Below are 21681 nucleotides of genomic sequence, written 5' to 3'. Positions count from 1 at the left end.
GCATATGTTAGCGAAATGGCTCATCAAGGTGAGTAATTATCTTCATGACTGGGGCAGTTGACTCTCAGATGAAAGGATTTGCATCTCATCTCTCATTGGGCTGTGACTCTCCGGAACCAAGGCAGGAGGTCAAGTGGAGCTTGGCCACTCATCACAGAGACCTGCCCTTGTCTAGTCTTACTCTTCACCAAGGACTCATCACTCTCCAAATTCCAAAGCCTTTTGTGGACAAGGACCACACAGGTGGTCCGTGGGGAAAAGAAAAAGACAAACGAGTTGTTTTGTGTTTTACGGAGTGGCGCGTGCATGTGTATGTGCAAGGATGTGTGTGTGCATGCATGCGTGTGTGTATGTGATGTGTGTGAGACATGTCTGTGTGGTGGGGACAAGCTAGCCACATCACAGGGCCCATAGGAAAAGCTATCAGGAAGCAGTTCTGACGGGTTCTACTAATTGAAATCACCTACTTCTTCATCCCGAACCAATTTTTAAGGTCCCGTATCTTCTCCTGTACCTTCTTGGGCATGGACGCACTGATCCTGTGATCCACACAGTGGGTCTCCCGCAATGTCCAGGTCTGTAACTGTCGTTTCCACATGTTTTATCATTTTGCAAAGAAACTGTCCTATGACCATTTTGTCTGTTTTATCAATGTTGCTTTCATTGTCCGAGGCCGATCATAAACCACTGGAGGCCAGGGATGAGGGTGTTTCCTTGGCTTCCATCCCCTCTGGAACCTGCTGCACTTCTCAGGAAGCAGAAGACCAGGTCACAGGATAAGTTTCTCCCTGGTCTTGACGTCAAGGAGCACTGGGAGCACCGACCAGTGTAAGCAGGTAACGGATGGTCTACTTCTCCCTGGGCGTTGGCTACCCAGAGGCCCCAAGCGAACCTTATGGCTCCCCCTGGCTCACAGCAGGTGTTCTGCATCCCCTTACCCTCAAGCCTCCCTGATTTTTATTTGTTATTTTGACTTTCTTCCCATGGCAGGGTAAGCTTCATGTGGGCAGATCCATGTCTGTTTTGAGTTCCACTCTGCCTCCACTCCAGTTCCCAGCACTGTGCCAGGACTTGGGCAATATTTACAGATGCTTTTCAATAGTATACTTGGCAAGTAATTATCATTTCATTAACATGGAGTTATTGAGAATTGCATTGAAAGTGGGCTGAGTTGATTGAACCTCTGGCTGGGGTGTTTGTACTACAAGATTCTTATTAATGGTGATGGGGAAATACACAAGTGGCTTTATAGGACTGTTTTCAGTTCAGTAAGTTCAGGCTGGGATTGGGGTTTGATGGGAGGCTTCATTCATTCTTCATTCTCACTATGGAAGAAATTCCCAAAGGACATTGGCAAGCTCATTTCAGAGTCCTCAATGAACCTAAGATTAGAAGGTGTTTCCAGAAATCTCCACCTTCTGTTTTAGCTTTTTTTTTGGTCTAAGAGCAAGAAACCAACGATAGGGGTTGGAGGTGGTGTCAAAACTAGTGACCCAGGAAAGGACCTCAGATATGGCCTAGTTGATAGCAGGGTGATTAGAACATTCTACCAGAAGACCTGTCTTCAGTACCCAAATGTGTGGCATTCTGAGTTCCATGGATTGTATTCATTGAGTGGGTGGTTGAGGTATTTTGGAGAAGGGATTTTAGACCTGGCTGTGTTGTTAATAACGTGAGGCCATCCCCTCCGGTGCGGGACTGAGTTCTGGGTTACTGAACCCAGGTCACAGATGGCAAGGGAGTGATCACCTTCCACGGACTTCCAGAAAGGGGTGGTGGAGGGGTTTCCCGCCCCCCCACTGGAGTCCTCTCAGGACACTCACCATTTCTGTCGATGGCAAAAGGCACGTCAGTTGTGACGATTTCATAGTTGCAAATCTGGCTATATTGGGGGGAGCAGTCCTCGTCAACGGCCTCCACCTGCAGGATGCTGTCGTAGATCTTCCCCTCCGTCACAACTGCCCTGTAGGCTGGCTCTTTGAAGGTGGGAGCAAACTCATTGATGTCCTTCACCTGGATGTGGACCACAGCCCTGGGACCACACATAGGAAGGAAGAAATGGCAATAAAGGGAGGCTGACACTGTCGTTCCGCACCTCCCATGGCCACTGACTCTGATCCCGGAGCCAAGAGAGCCGAGAAACTGCAGCCAGACAGGCTGATGGTTGCCTGAGCTTTCTGTCCACCCTCCCACCAGAGAGGGCTCCACCTGTCCCTTCCCTCGTCCTGAGATGAACCTGCCCCTTCTCTGGCCTTCCTGCTACCCAGCTTGGGGCAACGATTCCCTCGAGATCACCTCCCCTTTCCCTTCTTCACTCCTCCTCTGTTCATTCACTCTTCTGTTCAGTCAGAACTGAACCACTCTGACTCTGTGCAAGGCTCAGAGCCAAACTCCACAATGGAGAGAGTTCCAACCCAAACTAAGAAGTGCCGTGACAGGGATAAGCATCCGACCTGGCAGAAACCCAGAGAAAGGTCCCAGCCGGGTCTGCAGGGTTGGGTCAGCTCAGGGAAGGCTTCTTGGAGGAAGTGACCTCTGAGTGCAGTCCTGCTAATAGAAGAGGGATGTCTCCAGGCGAAGGTGGGGGCAGAGGACAGCAGGTGCAGGAGTGGCCTGTGCCAATGCCTACGGAGGCCTGGGGAAGCAGCTGGCGGCTGAGCAGGCTGTGTGACTGCTGGGTATACAACCCTGAGGAGCAGTGTGTGATCCCAAAAGGTGGGGTGGAGAGGGGTTCAGGGAGCCTTGTCAGGCAACTCACTTGTGAGACTTCTTCCAGGCCGTCTCCCGGGGCCCAGCGCCACAGTCATAGGCCTGGATAATGAACGTGTACTCTTTCTGCAGCTCGCAGTCGATGGGGCTCTTGGCACGCAGCCGGCCCTCTCCTGACGTCTTGTTGAGCACCACGGCCTCGAAGGGCAGCTCCTGGCCATGGATCTTGAAGGCACAAATTTCCCCTGCAGAAGGATGCAAGACAGTGAATGGGGGTCCTGAGAATTGCCAGATTGAAGACAGAGAAGCTCTCTTGGACCAGATTTGCAAACCCAAAACCTCCGGGCCATTTCCTCCACACAAAGACTTGTCAAACTAGAAGAGGAGGCCTCCGGAGACCCAGACCAACATGCTCATTTCATGGATGGTAAAACTGAAGTGTTTCACACACAGAAATGTCACCCATCAAGTGTACCGGATGGGAGAAAAGAGTCATGGTGCCGGAGGCCTGGCTGATTGTCCTAGTTCGCTGTTTTTCCTAGCGGCTTCCCACTTGTCCTCTGCCCAGGGTGAGAAGAAGGATTTTTGCCCACAGTCTAAAGATAAATGACTATAGAGAAAAGAGGAAAAGGCCAAAGCTTTCACAGTGTTTGGCCCCCTGAACCAGAAGCATGAGCATTGCTGGAGGACTTGTTAAAAATACAGACCTCTGGGTCCCACAGGGCCTTCCTGAATCAGCATCTGCATCATTTTTTAAAACCAGATCCCTGGTAGGGTGATTTGTTTGCTCACTAAATGTGAGCAGCACAGCTCTGTGCTGTCCTCCTGGCTTAGACGCCCCACATTGCTGTAGCCAGCTTCCCCCGCCCACCACTTCTGTCTCTCCACCCACCCTTCCCTGTGGGGAGAGGGGCACCACTCAGTTGCAATTATCTCTCATAACAGTGGGGGTGAGTCTATGTGAGTTCCAGAATCCCCGTGGAGCCTGAAAAGCTAACTTCTTAAAGAGCTAAAAATGTTGTGAAATTAATGCATTTCTCCCCCTCAGCTGGGTTAAAGTGTATTATAACTATTTCTCTGCATTAAAAGTGTAAGGCCTTGAAAACATCCTCGTTTTCCCAATTGATGGATATTTATTTCTTGGACCCGACTGCAAGTAAGCCCTGCAGTATGTGCCTTGGGAAGGACTGAAAACTTGAGACACATTCTCTTCCTATCTTGTTGGGGTGATCATGTGTAGTTGTTCAGAAAGGCATGGTGCAGGGTGGGGGTGTGTGAGCATCCTGTGCCACAGGCAGCAAAGGGTTCAGCTCTCAGCTGCTGAGGTGTAGAAGACAGACTTGGAGCCCAGAGGCCCGGAGTCACATTCTGGGTTTGCCATGTTCTTGTTGCTGTGGTCAAACTCTGGATCTCAATTGTGTCCCATAAAATGTCCCAGGAGATGGTATAGGAGGAGGGCATCTACCCTGGGACTCCCCAGTCCTGGCCTGATATTGTCCTGCCACATTGCTGGGACCAGGGTGAAGGGCCTAGTGTGCACAATTTAAGGGGGTCCAGAAACCAGGTGTCTCTAGCCCAGTCCATGGCCAGGTGTTCCAAAAAGGAACAGTCTTCTGACACTGCAGGGAGAAGGGGTGACATGATTGCACCCCTGCTCTGTGCCAGGCACTGAGCTCCGTATCTCTATCCAGGTGATCTTATTTAATCTTCACAGCAAACCTGGAGGCAGGGGATTTATCCCAACTTGCAAAATTAAAAAGAAGGAGGAGGAGGAGGAAGAGGGGGAAAGAGAATCCGAATCAGAGAGGTTATCACCTGCTCCGAATCACAGAGTTGAAGTTGGTGGAAGCCCCAGCTATGGTTGATTCCTGAGCCATGCCTTTTCTAATCCATAGCACCCTCTGGAAGCAGCCCCATAACTTCCAGGGGACTGCGCTGGGATCGCTTATAATAGCATCCTATATTCCCATTCACATCTCACTCTGGACAGAATTCTCCCATTTTACATATAGGAAGCATGCCCTGATCTCTTACTAACAATGTTTTCTGAGATGGTCAATCAATACCCATCTTACCCCTAGGCTTTTATTTTTTATTATTTCATCGATCCTCAATTTCATTACGAGCACTCCATTTTCCCTACAGCCCCTCCTGCCATTTCTCAGACGTAGGTGGAATAGCGGAACAGACAGACAGGCTGCAGACCAGGCCTGACAAGGACGGGTCCCATTCTGCCACTGTTGTTCATGAGCAGTGGTGTCACTGTCCTTCTCATGGACAAGGCTAACTCTACAGCCCCTCAGGGTGGAATGGCGGGTTTCGTCTGGTCTCCTGTTTCATTTCTGCTCTGAGCTGGCTGGGGTCGCATGGATAGAACCTTGTGATTCTATCCCAAGATCAATGCCGATATGGCAATATTACCAGTCAGTGTGCCCAGCCCGGTTCTGGGGCAGTCTCTGGAGTGCCCAACCACCGTATGATTATAGGACCAATCAGGACATTTTTCTCTAAAGAGTCGAGTTAAACCAAAAATAAATGAGGGTAATTTTCCGTTGGAAACATTTGATCACCACTAAAGTGGTTCTCAAGACTCAGAAATCCTTAACAAGAGGGAAGGAGAGGACGGAGGAAAAGGAGACACAGGGGAGGGAGAGACACAGGAAGCCGCAGGGCCACACATTTCATCCAAGTCCATCTCAGATTGCTCAATAGGACCAGAACTTTCTGAGAGCTGAGTAAGTGCCAGCGCCATGCTGGGCCCAGAGACACAAAGGACAGGACTTGGATCCTTTACACGGAGAGGATAGCCTATCATCCAGCACTCATCACCTAGAAGAGACAGCAAGGAAGCAAGGGCCACAGCATGCTCATGGAGTCTCATCAGCTCGGACCAAGACAGGATTTAGCCTCTTGGGAACCCAAACTAGAATTCACGCCACCCTCATGTCTCCCACCTCTTCATCTGACACTCGTGCTCCACTTGCAAAAACATTCATCTATTTTTTTCATTCAATTATGAATGTTTATTAAGGTCCACGTGCCCAGCCCTGGTGCCACACTGAGGAGCAAAACCAGACCCAGTCATGGAGGCTAGGACTGCTAGGCTGCTGGCAGCAAAATGGGAGAACAGTGAGTGATCCGACCATCACAGCCCTCGATGAGGAAAGGTGACCATGATGCATGATTGAAGAGCTCCACGGGGCCAAGGAAGTTCTGATGCGTCAGCCGGGCAGGGAGACCTACCTAGAGATGTGACAGCTGAGCTGAGATCACAGGAAGAGAAGGAGGAACATGCCCAGGACATGAGGGAGGGAAGTGAGTCTCAGTCAAAGGAGCAGATGCTCTAGGGGTTGCAGGAGCCAGTGTGGCCGGAGCAGAGGCCATGGGGCGGGGCCAGCTTCATGGGCATGTGACCCATGAGCCACATAGTGCTCATGCTTAAGAGGATCTTGAGCTGGATTTCAGCCTCTGTCGTTACCACCTTGAAATTACTTTTTTTTAAGATTTTATTTATTTATATGAGGGAGAGAGAGAGAGAGCATGAGAGAGAGAGAAAGCACAAGCAGGGGGAGTAGCAGAGGGAGAGGGAGAAGCAGGCTCCCCACTGAGCAGGAAGCCCGATGTGGGACTCTATCCCAGGACCCTGGGATCATGACCTGAGCCAAAGGCAGACGTTTAACTGACTAAGCCACTCAGGTGTGCCCTCCTCCCATCTTGAAAAACTTAATAATTTTATGTGTGAACTTGGGACAAGGCAGCATGTCCATGAGCAGAGGAGATAAGATTCATTGTCCTTGCTGCTCCATTTACAAAGAGTGCTCAGGATGTGCGGTGAACACAGAATTCCAGAGCGCTCACCCCGTGTGGGAGGCTCAGCGACTCAGAGTGAGAAGTTAAGCGAGTGACGTCTGTGACTGAGAAGCGGAGAGCTGACCACCCCGAGAGGTTCCCTTTCTGTTTGAACCACAGTTGTTTTGAAAGCAGAAAGAAGGCGGGGGTGTTTTATGACACATGACTAAGCAAAGAACCTGTTTTATCTTTTCTTACTCACGTTACTTCTCTGCGGTAGTTAATCGCTTATGCTGGAGATGGCAGAGAGGAAGAGGAGAGGAGGACAGCCTGTGGTTCCTTTTGTCTGGGGCTGTCCTTCCTATCTATAAGCCTAGGGCAGAGAATGTGGATAAAATGTGTGCCTCTCAGGAAGCAAAATAACAACAGTTGAGCTCCGTTTGTGTTTGTGGGGCATTGCCACTGCGCTGGTGAAGAATGAAATACATATGCATACACGAGCTACGAAATGTAAATTCTGTAATTTTGGGAGACTCTGCACAGCAGTTAACAGCTCTTATATTTGCATTTAAAACTGGCACTGCATAGTATAAAGATGAATGGTAAAATTCATGCTCATAATTTAACATTTTAATTTTGTCTTTACCTAGAATGACATCAAATAGCAAATTAAGAGCACCGCAAGTTGAGAGAAGGGTCTGTGGAAGAAAGGTCCCGGATGGAGGGCTGAGGGGGGAAAGGATATTTCAAACTGCAGTTCCCAGCATTAGGGTATGGGGCTCACTGGGCTGCCTCCATCTTTTGGGAGATTTGCCACTAGAATTTGTTATTACTGATAAAGGATTGCAGTGTGTGTGTGTTGGCAGGGGGAGGCGATGTGCTTAAAGTAAAAGTGTGTAATGATGATGGTAAGTGGTAGTTTCCATATAAAGATATCCCTCCTAAAATCTGGCTTTCTGATATGCTTTCTTGGGTAGGAGAGCAGCACAAAGGTGGGCATGCATACCGGGCCAGCAATGGGCTCTGTTGGGAGGGGAGGGCAGCAGCACCAGCCTGCCAGGCCTCTGGTTGTGAGCCACACTGGCCGTGGTCTCAGGAGGCTGAACTTGGCCTCCCCCAGAAGCTCCCTTGAGAGGCCAGACCAGAAGCAGGGCCCATGCAGTACTGGGGTGAGACACGATGGTTCCCTCCCTCAAGTACCCCGTCTATGCCCTGATTGCCTTCTCTCCTGCAGGAACACACCTCCCACCCCCAGACACTGGCATAGCTGTCTCTTAAGTCCTCCCATAAAATTCTGGGGGAAATGAATGAAACTGATGGGTGAATGAAATCGATTTTTTAGAATATACTTAGTAAACCGAGCCTCAGATAAGCAGTTCACCCAAAGTCACTTTGATAGTAAGGAGTGGATCAAGGACTGATTTAGATCCTCTGATTCTGAATCTAGCATGCTCTTTGTTCTTTCTTGTTGCTTATCCCTGGTGAGTGTGACACTGTAGGACAGTGGTCCCTCAGGTGCGACCTGTGGACCACTGGAATCTCTAAAACCCCTGCTGCGGGCTCCACAGAGTCAGAATTACCACACAATTAACATTATGACATTCACTGACTTTTTCACCATGGTGATATTTGCACTGATGGTATAAAAGCAATGGTGACTAGAAATGCTGGTGCCGGGCACCTGGGTGGCTCAGTCAGTTAAGCGTCTGCCTTAAGCCCTGGGTCAGGCTCCCAGCTCAGTGGGGAGTCTGGTTCTCCCTCTCCTCCCTGCTTATGCTCTCTCTCACTATCTGTCTCTATCTCTTTCTTTCTCAAATAAATGAGTATATTTTAAATCTTTAAAATAAATAAATAAATAAATAAAACCGCTGGCACCCTAGTAGCACCCAGCTGCATTCTTTATCATAGAGTTGGAGGGAAAAAAAAAAAAAAAAAGTCAATTTCACTTAAGAATGACTTGAGTAATGCAGTAAATCTTATTAATTTCTTAAATCTCAATCCTCAAGTACACATCTTTTTAATATTCTGGGTAACAAAATGAAGGTATACGTAAAGCCCCTAGCTGAACAATGTAGGCTAGGGTGTCTCTAAGAAAAGCCTTTGTGTGAGTCGAGTGGGAACTGGACGAAGGCCTTTTCTCATAGAATGTCTTTTTTACTTGAAAGAATGATTGACAGACAAACTATGTTTATTCAAACTGGAGTGTGTGGCAGACTTTTTGGTTAAGTAACCCTGTCACCTCAAGGAGAAGAACCAGCAGTATTTGTTGCCAATGATAAGATTAGAGCTTTCAACATTGGAAAATTCGTGTCTGCCACATTAAGTTTTCACAATTTTCTTTAATACTCTTCCAATGAAATGGTTAGTGATATTAATGAATGTGACCGTGGGATACTGTATGATGAAATACATCAAGTTTTGAAAGACCCACTTGCCAGTGAATCAGCATCTTCCAAATGACCGATGTATAGTATTACACACTCATGTATGGGTAAAAGATCTGTTCAAAGTGTGAGACAGACCAGTGGATTCTAATGTAATAGTATATGATAAGTTCATTAACGCGATTTCGGATTCCTCATTATAGACAGCCTTTAAGAAATTTACTTAGGAGTCCAGGTGTTGTTATCAGAGAAGAATATCTACAATTCTCTGAAAAGATTTTTAAAATACTTCTCTCTTTTCCAACTACATACCTGGGTGAGGCCATATTTTTTTAATTCACATACTTCCTCTAAACAACGTATCTCAACAGACTGAGGAAGAAGCAGATGAGGCTCTAGCTGTCTTCTAGCAAGCTAGACATTGAAGGGATTGCAAAAATGGAAACAATGCCACTCTTCTCACTAATTTATTTTGTTTTTGATATATATATCCAAAATCATATATATATGTGTGTGTATGTGTGTGTGTATACATATATATGTACATATATATGTGTGTATGATTATATATATATGATTTTATATATATATATATGATTTTATTTACTTGACAGAGAGAGAAGGAGAGAGAGAGAGCACAAGCAGGGTGGGTAGCAGGAAGAGGGAGAGGGAGAAGGAGACTCCCTGCTGAGCAAGGAACCTGTGGGACTTGATCCCAGGACCCTGGGATCATGACCTTAGCCTAAGCAGATGCTTAACTGACTGAGCCACCCAGGTGCCCTGGGCAGGGGGGAATATATATCTATATCTATATCTATACACACACACACACACACACACACACACACACACACACACATATATGCATATATATATTTTTTTTTGTCAAAGTATGTTATGTATTTAATATGTAATTAATTTATTATTGTTATTTTTAAGTGAATTAAAATAAGGATCTGAGGGCGCCTGGGTGGCTCAGTGGGTTAAGCTGCTGCCTTCGGCTCAGGTCATGATCTCGGGGTCCTGGGATGGAGTCCCGCATCGGGCTCTCTGCTCAGCAGAGAGCCTGCTTCCCTCTCTCTCTTTGCCTGCCTCTCTGTCTACCTGTGATCTCTCTCTGTCAAATAAATAAATAAAATCTTAAAATAAAATAAAATAAAATAAGGATCTGAAAGTTTTCTCAGTTTCACTTTCTTCTATAACAAACCTCAATAGACATAACCCACACAGACAAAACCTCATGCAAATCCTTAATAATGTTTATGAGTATAGGGGTCATGAGACCAAAAAGCTTGAGAAGTCTGTTCTTGTAACTTATCAGGCACAGTTTCCACCCCGATCATGATTTCACTTCCTGACCCTGATGCTAAACCACAGCCCGTCACCTCTCAGAGAACTCCCAACCTCAGAGCGACACAATACGTTTTGTATCTCACAGCTGAAGCCTTTGTCGTGAGTTCACCCAGGTAAAGCTTGATGTCCACAGAGTGTTGGGGGGCAAGAAACTTCGCTTCCAGATCTTCATCTAAACATGGACAGTCTCAATCTGGCTCTGGAGTCAGAGAGGCTGACTCAGATCCTACCTCTCCGATTAACTCCCTGTGTGAACTTGGGCAAGTCACTTACCTCTCTTTGTCTCTTTCCTCATCTGTAGAATGGGATGATAACAGTTATGGTCCCTTCATAGCAATTTTGATTGTTGAGAGGACTAAATGCATTAACACCCATAGAACACTTACTAGTGCCTGCTATGAAGTTAAGTCCTACATAAATGTTAGCTTTTATCCCTGTCACAATATTGAAGAAAAGTCACACACTTGTGACAAAGTCCCTGTTCATGCTTGAGAAGTGAAGGGGCTGAATGTAGAGATGATTTCAGCAGCAAAAATATTTTGAATCATTCAAAACCCATGTGCTCCATGAACCACTTTGTACCCACTGGCCACAGCTTCCATACACTTGGTTTCCTGAACATCACTGGTCAGCGACTATATCCCATGTCTGCAAAAGTTCATCCAGAGCCAGTAGTGCATCACAGGTCAGGTTTTTGGGGTGGGTGGGTACTCTTCGCCTGCTTGATTTTGCTTGTCCCAGCGGCTGGAGGTCGCTAATGGCCAATATTGGGCAAGAGTAAAGGGCGCTAAGCACCCTACTCTTAGCAGGCCCGTCTTACTTCACCAAGAACCATCTCACCCCAAATGGCCATAGACCTGAAGAAAATAATAGGTATTGTAAAGGCTTCTCCTCCAGATGGAGTATGATGCCACCTGCTCTCCACCGCACACTGTGTCCTCTGGCATGCACACTCGGCAGAACGTGACCACCAACCGTGCTGCCCGAGGGCTGGGGGCAGGGGGTATGATGGGTAAAGTGTAGTCTACACCGCTACCTGGAGCCATCTGCCATCACTTTAAGTATACTAAAATGGGAAAGGACAAATGCTAATCACATCAAGAGGCAATCATGTCCAGAATATCAAGTTAGGGCTGAACTAAGAAATAAATCTTTACTTTAAAAGGAAGAGGTGGTTTGAAGCCCTCTTGCTCCTGATAAAAACTTAAAATGTCCCAAAGTAAAAAGCAAAAGGGAAAGGTTGGATGATTACTGCTTTTGCTTGCTCCCTCATGTGTCCGGTGGCAGGCAGGTGACCTTGGTTGGGGTCCCAGCTCTCTTCTCAGCTGAGTGACCCTGATGCATTCCCAAATTCCTCTTCATTACAACTGAGGATATGACCATGCTGAATCCTGAAAGTGCCATGAGGCTGCGCGGACACGTGAACTGCATAAGTTCTCTGGGAAATGTGAAGGTCTATCTGCGTTTTATTATTGCGATAATAATAAACCCTACTTTCAACCCTGCAAGTAGATAAATGGATATTGGTGACTTTATTTCTATTAGACACAGAAGTCAGGGGAGGGGAGGTGTCACCATTTATAGCTTCTGGTCTACTTAGTATTGAACAAAATTAAATATATTTTTTTGTTTAAAAAGTCATCTTCTGGGACGCCTGGGTGGCTCAGTCAGTTAAGCATCTGCTTTCAGCTCAGGTCATGATTTCAGGGTCCTGGGATCGAGTCCTGCACTGGGCTCCCTGCTCGTAGGGAGCCTGCTTCTCCCTTTCCCTCAGCCACTCACACTGCTTGCTCTCTATCTCTCTCTTCCCAGTAAAAAATAATAAATAAATAAAAATAAAAGTAAAAAAAAGTCATTTTTCTATGTTCTGAGATCAAAATCTCCCTCCTTTTGGAAGATTCTCATAGCACAGTTATTGCATTGCTGAAAGACCAAAGGAAGACAATGCATTTTTCCTTCTTTAGCAATGTTTGTTGAATGAATAAATCATCCAAACAAGTACTATATATGCTGAGAGACTTGGAGAAGTCCCCCTGGGTCAGTTCATCACAATTAGGTGAAGTAGAACTTGAAGAGATGTCAGACAGTCATTTGCTCTGCCTGGTGCCCAGTGGCCTGGAGTTCAAGGACTCAACACACAAACATGTGCCTGTGTTCATAATTCACTCAGCAAACCTTCCCTAGATGTGCATAACAAACAGAAATGGAATGCATAATAATTTATAAAATTTACTGCAGCTCACATTTATTGAGCATTTATGAGGGACCTGGCACTTGTTTGGGTCTACAGTGAAAACCACCTGCATCTCTTTATGTTTCTTGATCCAGCCATGATAAACTCAGTAACTATCCTATTCAGTGTGGTTTCCTTGCTCCGTCCCTTCTCCTGCCATCTGACAACTCCTGACCCCGCCGGAGATCTGGATGAATCTGAGACTAGCTCTGTGTTCGCAGACCAGAAAAGGAGGCAGATGAACAAAAAGTTAAGTGCAATAAAATACTCAAAGGCTGTAACAGGTATCTGTTCTAGGTGTGGTGAGAACACAATGCACAATGGTCAGTCATTCTCACACCTAAGTGCTTCCAGACCTAGTTGCTTGCTGTCATGGAGCCACCAAAGAGGAGTGATGTCGCTGCCAGGAGGACTGGATTTCAGCCTAAACATCTCTGTGGGGACAAGACCCTGCCTAAAGATGCCACCATATCTTCCTCTTTACAATAGCACTTTGGGGCTTCTGTTCCTAGCAGAAGGGTAGTGCAGGTCAGTGCCTGGTAGATGAGACAGCTTTTTCCTAGTCCCACCCTTGTGCCCTCACAGATGGGAGTGACTCCCTACCTTCCTGCTGACCTAACTGGTTGACCCCCAGGTATCCACAGTTCAGGTCAGGAGTTGTCAGATGGTGGAAGAAGGGAGGGAGCAAGGAAACCACACTGAATAGGATGGTGGCTGAGTTCATCAGGGCTGGATTTTTTAAGGTTTACCAAGAATGCAAAACTCTGTGTCTTAAAAATTATTAACTGGATGCAATTACCAGATGGGAAGAGACACCCTTCTCACTGGCAAGCAGGAGTGGGGGACTCTCAAAGACGGTGGAGAGTCTTATTTAAAAATGAAGGGTTCTTGTTTGCCCACAGCTGTTGGGTGGAGTTCAGTCAGACCCACTCTACAGTCATTATCTGGACTCTACCTCGATTAACTCCTGCTTGGCCTTCAGGGGAAATAATGGATGTTGAAGTGCCTGGAGAATGAAAAAATCCTATACACATATAATGGCCCTCTACCACTCTGCAATCATCTCCATCAACACAGTTTTTATAAGCATCTACCTCCTGCAGGGAGGGGATCTTAGGAGATGCTGAGGCTCTTACAATTAGAGTCAGGGCTCATGATTTCAGAAACAGGAGCTATCCATCAGACCAAATATATTTTTTTCTTTTTTCTTTAATTGAAGTATAGTTGACATACAGTGTTATATTAGTTTCCGGTGTACAATACAGTGATTCAACATTTCCATACATTACTCAGTGCTCATCATGGTAAGTGTAGGCTTGGTCCCCTTTGCCTATTTCACCCATCCCCCACTCACTGCCTTTCTGGAAACCACCAGTTTGTTCTTTGTATTTGAGAGTCTGTTTTTGTCTTTTTTTTGTTGTTGTTCATTTGTTTCTTAAATTCCACATGTGTATCAAATCTTACAGTATTTGTCTTTTTCTATCTGATTTCACTTGGCATTTTACCCTCCAGATCCAGCCATATTGCAAACAGCAATCTCTCATTCTTTTTGATGGCTGAGTAATATTCCATTATAGATATAAAACACACATGTCTATATCTATATATCACATTTTCCTTTATAAGAAATTTTTTAAAGGTTTTATTTATTTATTTGAGAAAGAGAGAAAGAGTACAAATGGGGGAGGGACAGAGGGAGAAGGAGAAGCAGACTCCCTGCTGAGGGGGGGAGTCTGAGGTTGGGCTCAATCCCAAGAACCTGAGATCACAACCAAAGGCAGACCCTTAACTGACTGAACCACCCAGGTGCCCCTATACATCATTTTCTTTATCCACTCATCTATTGATTGACACTTGGGTTGCTTCCATATCTTGGCTATTGTAAATAATGCTGCCATAACATAGGGGAGCAGATAGATTTTTTTTTTTCTGGAATTAGTATTTTTGTTTTCTTTGGGTAAATACCCAATAGTAGAATTACTGAGTCATTAGGTAATTCTACTTTTAATTTTTTGAAGAACCTCCATACTGTTTTCCATCGTGGCTGTACCAATTTGCATTTCCACTAACAGTGCATATTGGCTAGGATGTGCATTTTCTCCACATCCTAGCCAATACTAGCTGTTTCTTAAGTTTTTGATTTTAGCCATTCTGATAGGTATGAGGTGATACCTCATTGTGGTTTTGATTTGCATTTCCCCGATGATGAGTGATGTTGAACATTTTTTAATATGTCTCTTGGCCATGTGCATGTCTTTTTTGGAGAGTTATAAATTCAGGTCTCCTGCTCAATTTTTAATCAAATTATTTGTTGGTTTGTTTTGGTACTGAGTAGTATAATTTTTTTATATATTTTGGATACTAACCCTTTATCAGATATGTCATTTGCAAATATCTTCTCCCATTCAGCAGGTTGCCTTTTAGTTTTGTTGATAATTTCCTTAACTGTGCAAAAGTTTTTTTTTTTTTATTTTGATGTACTCCCTGTAGTTTATTTTTGCTTTTGCTTCCCTTGACAAAGGAGACATATCTAGAAAAATGTTTCTATGGCTGATGTGAAAGAAATTACTATATTTTCTTCTAGGAGTTTTATGGTTTCAGGTCTCATATTTAGATCTTTAATCCATGTTGAGTTTATTTTTGTGTGTGGTATAAGAAAGTTGTCCAGTTTCATTTTTTTGCATGTAGCTGTGCAGTTTTCCCAGAGCCATTTATCAAAGACACTGTCTTTTGCCCATTGTATATTCTTGCCTTCTTTGTCGAAGATTAATTGACCATATAAGCATGGATTTATTTCTGGGCTTTCTGCTCTGTTCCATGGATCGATGTGTCTATTTTTGTGCCAGTACCATACTGTTTTAACACTACAGCTTTGTAGCATATCTTGAAATCAGGGATTGTGAGGACCAAATAATTAATGAGTGCTAATGAGTTTTCAGGATATAAGGACTGAATATTATAAACTCAAGTAACCAGAGGAAGGCCTGAAGACTAATATTCAAATAGAATTGGTATAGATCATACTGACTTCAGAATTTCTTCCTATCTTCTTTTTCTCAGTGTCTAGACAGGAGTCTCACATGTAGCCTCAACATTGAACCAATCAGAAGTTCTAACCCGGGTCCCTGGGTGGCTCAGTGGGTTAAGCCTCTGCCTTCACTCAGGTCATGATCTCAGGGTCCTGGGATCAAGCCCCACGTCAGGCTCTCCGCTCAGCAGGGAGCCTGCTTCCCCCTTCTCTCTATGCTTGTCTCTCTGCCTATCTATGAAATCTGTCTGAAAAAAAAAAAAAAAAAAGAAGTTCTAACCCAGTCAAACCTGAAGGCTTTGCTTTCTTCCATTCAATTTTTTTTAATTAATTTTTTTCGGTAATTCATTCTGAATTTTTCTCATCTACAATGTCTTTAGGGACTTGGATAGGCACAGGATGCAAGTTTCCCTTCGAAGAACACCTTCTTGAATGATCTACTCCATACTTTTCAGAGTGGAAGCCACTAGCCACAGTGTGGGTCTTTAATACTGGATATGAGTCTAGTGTGACAGAAAAGCTAGGTTTTAAATTTTATTTAATTTTCATATTTGAATTGTACCTTTAAGAACAGTTGCTCAATTCAGCTACCGAAAAACTTTTAAGTACGTTCAGGAATGTGAATCAGTTTTTTCAACCATAATCTACATACAGACCAAATATTTCCAGTGAGAATTTAGAGTCCAAATTGAGACATCTTATAAGTGTAAAATACGTATCAGATTTAAAAACCCTTTTTATGAAATATTTTTTATTAATTATTTTCTATTTGATAGCATATCAAGATGATAATATTGGATATTTGGGGTATATAACACATTATTGAAATCAATTCCACCTCTTTACTTTACTTGTTTAATGTGGTTACCAGAAAACAAATAATTATGTATACAGCTGGAATTATATTTCTGTTGGACAGTGTTGCTCTACATAATTAATAGCATATATCATTAAGGCTAATTTTCCCATAAAAATAAATGTAAAGTACAGAGAATGCATCCTATAGTGATTGTAGAATTGTTCTGCTTAAATGCTGATTTTTATTTCTCACTATTTTCCCTAATATTTAGAGTAATTTTTCCTCTTAAAACAACAGCCCATTTGGCCTTCTTCAGATGATTAAGCCAAATTTAGCTCAAGTTCCCGAAGTGCTGATTGTCAGGACTTGAACTAGCATGGCCTCTTAATGCTTTGGATGGTTCTTATTATAAAAGAAAATACTTTGAAATTCTAATGACATTGCATATTTAAATAATAGCACATTGCTCGCTTACAGAATTTCAGGTGTATGTACTGATAAATGGCTTTTATTACTTATCAGCTAAGGTAGAAGCCTTCTGACAACAGGATTTGAGTTTATAATTCGCTTAGTCACCAAAATTAAAAATGTGTCATTCTTTATAAAGAAAATTTTATTTTTATAAAATAAATTTAATAACATTACATTACTTCTATATTAATAGTAAGGTAAGAGAGGAGGAGTCAAGATGGTGGAGAAGTAGCAGGCTGAGTCTACATCAGGTAGCAGGAGATCAGCTAGATAGCTTATCTAAACATTGCAAACACCTACAGATCCAACGGGAGATCAAAGAGAAGAACAGCAATTCTAGAAACAGAAAATCAACCACTTTCTGAAAGGTAGGACTGGCGGAGAAGTCAATCCAAAGCGACGGGAAGATAGACCCCGGCTGGAGGGGCCAGCTCCCAGCAAGCGGCGGAGCAACGGAACACAAAATCAGGACTTTTAAAAGTCTCTTCCACGAGGGACATCGCTTCAGAGGCTAAATCAGGGTGAAGCCCACGTGGGGTCAGCATGGCCCCAGATCACAGAAGGATCGGGGGTGTCTGAGTGTTGCAGAGCTTGCAGGTATTAGAACGGGGAAGCTGGCTACAGAGACAGAGCCGACAGTAAGCTCACAGCTCGGGGTTACCTTGAACCGGTCGCAGGCTCGGTGAGCTCGGAGCGCAGATGGAGGTCAGGCAGACGGGAGTTACTTGGCGCTGTTCTCTGAGGGCACACTGAGGAGTGGGGCCCTGAGCTCTCAGCTCCTCTGGGCCGGAGACCAGGAGGCCGCCATTTGTATTCCCGTCCTCCAGAACTCTATGGAAAGCGTTCAGGGAACAAAAGCTTCCGAAAGCAAACCTGAGCGGATTATTCAGCCCAGCCCCTGGTAAGGGCGGTGCAATTCCGCCTGGGGCAAAGACACTTGAGAATCACTACACCAGGCCCCTCCCCTAGAAGATCAATAAGAAATCCAGCCAAGACCAAGTTCACCTACCAAGGAGTGCAGTTTCAATACCAAGGAGAGCAGCGGAATTCCAGAGGAGGAGAAAGCAAAGCACTGAACTCATGGCTTTCTCCCCATGATTCATTAGTCTTGCAGTTAATTTAATTTTTTTCCAATTTTTTTTTCTTCTGCTAATTTTTTTTAACTTTTACCCTTTTCTTTTTTTAACGTTTTTTAACTAGTTTATCTAATATATATATATATATATATATATATATATATATATTTCTTTTTTCTTTATTCGTTTTCTTTTTTAATTGTTTCTTTTTTTTTTTTTTTTCTGAATCTCTTTTCTGAATCCCCTTTCTCACCACCATGATTTGGGGTCTCTTCTGATTTGGTTAAAGCGTATTTTCCTGGGGTCTTTGCCCTGCTTTTAGTATTTTACTTGCTCCTTCATATACTCTTATCTGGACAAAATTACAAGGTGGAAAAACTCACCACAAAAAAAAGAACAAGAGGCAGTACTGAAGGCTAGGGACCTAATCAATACAGACATTGGTAATATGTCAGATCTAGAGTTCAGAATGACGATTCTCAAGGTTCTAGCTGGGTTCAAAAAAGGCATGAAAGATATTAGAGAAACCCTCTCAGGAGATATAAAGGCCCTTTCTGGAGAAATAAAAGAACTAAAACCTAACCAAGTTGAAATAAAAAAAAAAGCTATTAATGAGGTGCAATTAAAAATGGAGGCTCTCACTGCTAGGATAAATGAGGCAGAAGAAAGAATTAGTGATATAGAAGACCAAATGACAGAGACTAAAGAAGCTGAGCAAAAGAGGGACAAACAGCTACTGGACTATGAGGGAAGAATTTGAGAGATAAGTGGCACGAAACAACATTAGAATAATTGGGATTCCAGAAGAAGAAGAAAGAGAGAGGGGAGCAGAAGGTATATTGGAGAGAATTATTGGAGAGAATTTCCCCAATATGGCAAAGGGAACGAGCATCAAATTCCAGGAGGTGCAGAGAACCCCCCTCAAAATCAACAAGAATAGGTCCACACCCCGTCACCTAATAGTAAAATTTACAAGTCTTAGTGACAAAGAGAAAATTCTGAAAGCAGCCCGGGAAAAGAAGACTGTAACATACAATGGTAAAAATATTAGATTGGCAGCAGACTTATCCACAGAGACCTGGCAGGCCAGAAAGAACTGGCATGATATATTCAGAGCACTAATTGAGAAAAACATGCAGCCAAGAATACTATATCCAGCTAGGCTATCATTGAAAATAGAAGGAGAGATAAAAAGCTTCCAGGACAAACAAAAACTGAAAGAATTAGCAAACACCAAACCAGCTCTACAGGAAATATTGAAAGGGGTCCTCTAAGCAAAGAGAGAGCCTAAAAGTAGTAGATCGGAAAGGAACAGAGACAATATACAGTAACAGTCACCTTACAGGCAATACAATGGCACTAAATTCATATATCTCAATAGTTATCCTGAATGTTAATGTGCTAAATGCCCCAATCAAAAGACACAGGGTATCAGAATGGATAAAAAACAAAACCCATCTATATGTTGCCTACAAGAAACTCATTTCAGACCCGAAGACACCTCCAGATTTAAAGTGAGGAGGTGGAAAACAATTTACCATGCTAATGGACATCAGAAGAAAGCAGGGATGGCAATCCTTATATCAGATCAATTAGATTTTAAGCCAAAGACTATAATAAGAGATGAGGAAGGACACTATATCATACTCAAAGGATCTGTCCAACAAGAAGATCTAATAATTTTAAATATCTATGCCCCTAACATGGGAGCAGCCAACTATATAAACCAATTAATAACAAAATCAAAGAAACACATCAACAGGATGTGAGGGCGATCTGACTGCAACATCTGTCACCCCACTGATCACCAGGGTTGATTTGGCTGATCTGGCTGGCTAGGCGGGTGTCCCCTTCCTCCCTCACTGCTCCACGTGCATCCTTCCCGAAGCTGCATGCTCGGTCGAGGAGGACGATCTTCCCCTAGAGGAGAGGACTGTTCTTCGGTCAAGGGTATATGAGTAACTGCGCTCCCCTACTAGAACCTCCAAAGAAACACATCAACAGGAATACAATAATAGTAGGGAACTTTAACACTCCCCTCACTGAAATGGACAGATCATCCAAGCAAAAGATCAGCAAGGAAATAAAGGCCTTAAATAACACACTGGACCAGATGGACATCACAGATATATTCAGAACATCTCATCCCAAAGCAACAGAATACGCATTCTTCTCTGGTGCACATGGAACATTCTCCAGAATAGATCACATCCTGGGTCCTAAATCAGGTCTCAACTGGTATAAAAAGATTGGGATCATTCCCTGCATATTTTCTGACCACAATGCTCTGAAGCTAGAACTCAATCACAAGAGGAAATTTGGAAAGAACCCAAATACATGGAGGCTAAACAGCATTCTTCTAAAGAATGAATGGGTCAACCAGGAAATTAAAGAAGAATTGAAAAAATTCATGGAAACAAATGATAATGAAAGCACAACAGTTCAAAATCTGTGGGACACAGCAAAGGCAGTCTTGAGAGGAAACTATATAGCGGTACAAGCCTTTCTCAAGAAACAACAAAGGTCTCAAGTACACAACCTAACCCTACACCTAAAGGAGCTGGAGAAAGAACAAGAAAGAAACCCTAAACACAGAAGGAGAAGAGAAATAATAAAGATCAGAGCAGAAATCAGTGAAATAAAAACAAACAAACAAACAAAAAAACCAATAGAACAAATCGATGAAACTAGGAGCTGGTTCTTTGAAAGAATAAGATTGATAAACCCCGGGACAGACTTATAAAAAGAAAAGAGAAAGGACCCAAATAAATAAAATCATGAATGAAAGAGGAGAGATCACAACTAACACCAAAGAAATACAAGCAATTATAAGAACATACTATGAGCAACTCTATGCAAACAAATTTGACAATCTGGAAGAAATGGATGCACTTCTAGAGACATATAAACTACCACAACTGAACCAAGAAGAAATAGAAAACCTGAACAGAACCATAACCAGTAAGGAGATTGAAACAGTCATCCAAATCTCCAAACAAAAAAAAACCCAGGACCAGACAGCTTCCCAGGGGAATTCTACCAAGCGTTTAAAGAACTAATTCCTATTCTCCTGAAACTGTTCCAAAAACTAGAAATGGAAGGAAAACTTCCAAACTCATTTTATGAGGCCAGCATCACCTTGATCCCAAAACCAGCCAAGGATCCCATCAAAAAAGAGAACCAATATCCTTGATGAACACAGATGCGAAAATTCTCACCAAAATGCTAGCCAATAGGATTCAACAGTACATTAAAAGGATTATTCACCACGACCAAGTGGGATTTATTCCAGGGCTGCAAGGTTGGTTCAACATCTGCAAATCAATCAATGTGATACAATACATTAATAAAAGAAACAACAAGAACCATATGATACTCTCAATAGATGCTGAAAAAGCATTTTACAAAGTACAGCATCCCTTCCTGATCAAAACTCTTCAAAGTATAGGGATAGAGGGCACATACCTCAATATTATGAAAGCCATCTATGAAAAACCCACTGCAAATATCATTCTCAATGGAGAAAAACTGAAAGCTTTTCCACTAAGGTCAGGAACATGGCAGGGATGTCCATTATCACCACTGCTATTCAACATAGTACTAGAAGTCCTATCCTCAGCAATCAGACAACAAAAGGAAATTAAAGGCATCCAAATCAGCAAAGAAGAAGTCAAACTATCACTCTTCACAGATGATATGATACTATATGTGGAAAACCCAAAAGACTCCACTCCAAAACTGCTAAAACTTATACGGGAATTCAGTATAGTGTCAGGATATAAAATCAATGCACAGAAATCGGTTGCATTTCTCTACACCAACAACAAGACAGAAGAAAG

At 43.5% G+C, this 21681-nt stretch overlaps 1 protein-coding gene across 1 annotated transcript in view; it reads right to left on the bottom strand.

The window, feature by feature from the left end:
* The window catches only part of CLSTN2 (calsyntenin 2), a 608204-nt gene that overhangs the window by 143795 nt on the left and 442728 nt on the right, over window positions 1–21681 (bottom strand). The window contains exons 3-4 of the mRNA XM_032334718.1: window positions 2759–2954; window positions 1824–2032 (exon numbers count right to left, since the gene is read on the bottom strand). Coding sequence (XP_032190609.1) covers window positions 1824–2032; window positions 2759–2954 — 405 coding nt within the window. The remainder of the gene's footprint in view (window positions 1–1823; window positions 2033–2758; window positions 2955–21681) is intronic.

Source organism: Mustela erminea, chromosome 1 (assembly GCF_009829155.1).
Source record: "Mustela erminea isolate mMusErm1 chromosome 1, mMusErm1.Pri, whole genome shotgun sequence".
NCBI classification, from domain to species: domain Eukaryota; kingdom Metazoa; phylum Chordata; class Mammalia; order Carnivora; family Mustelidae; genus Mustela; species Mustela erminea.
This window is presented reverse-complemented; position numbering and strand designations above follow the sequence as displayed.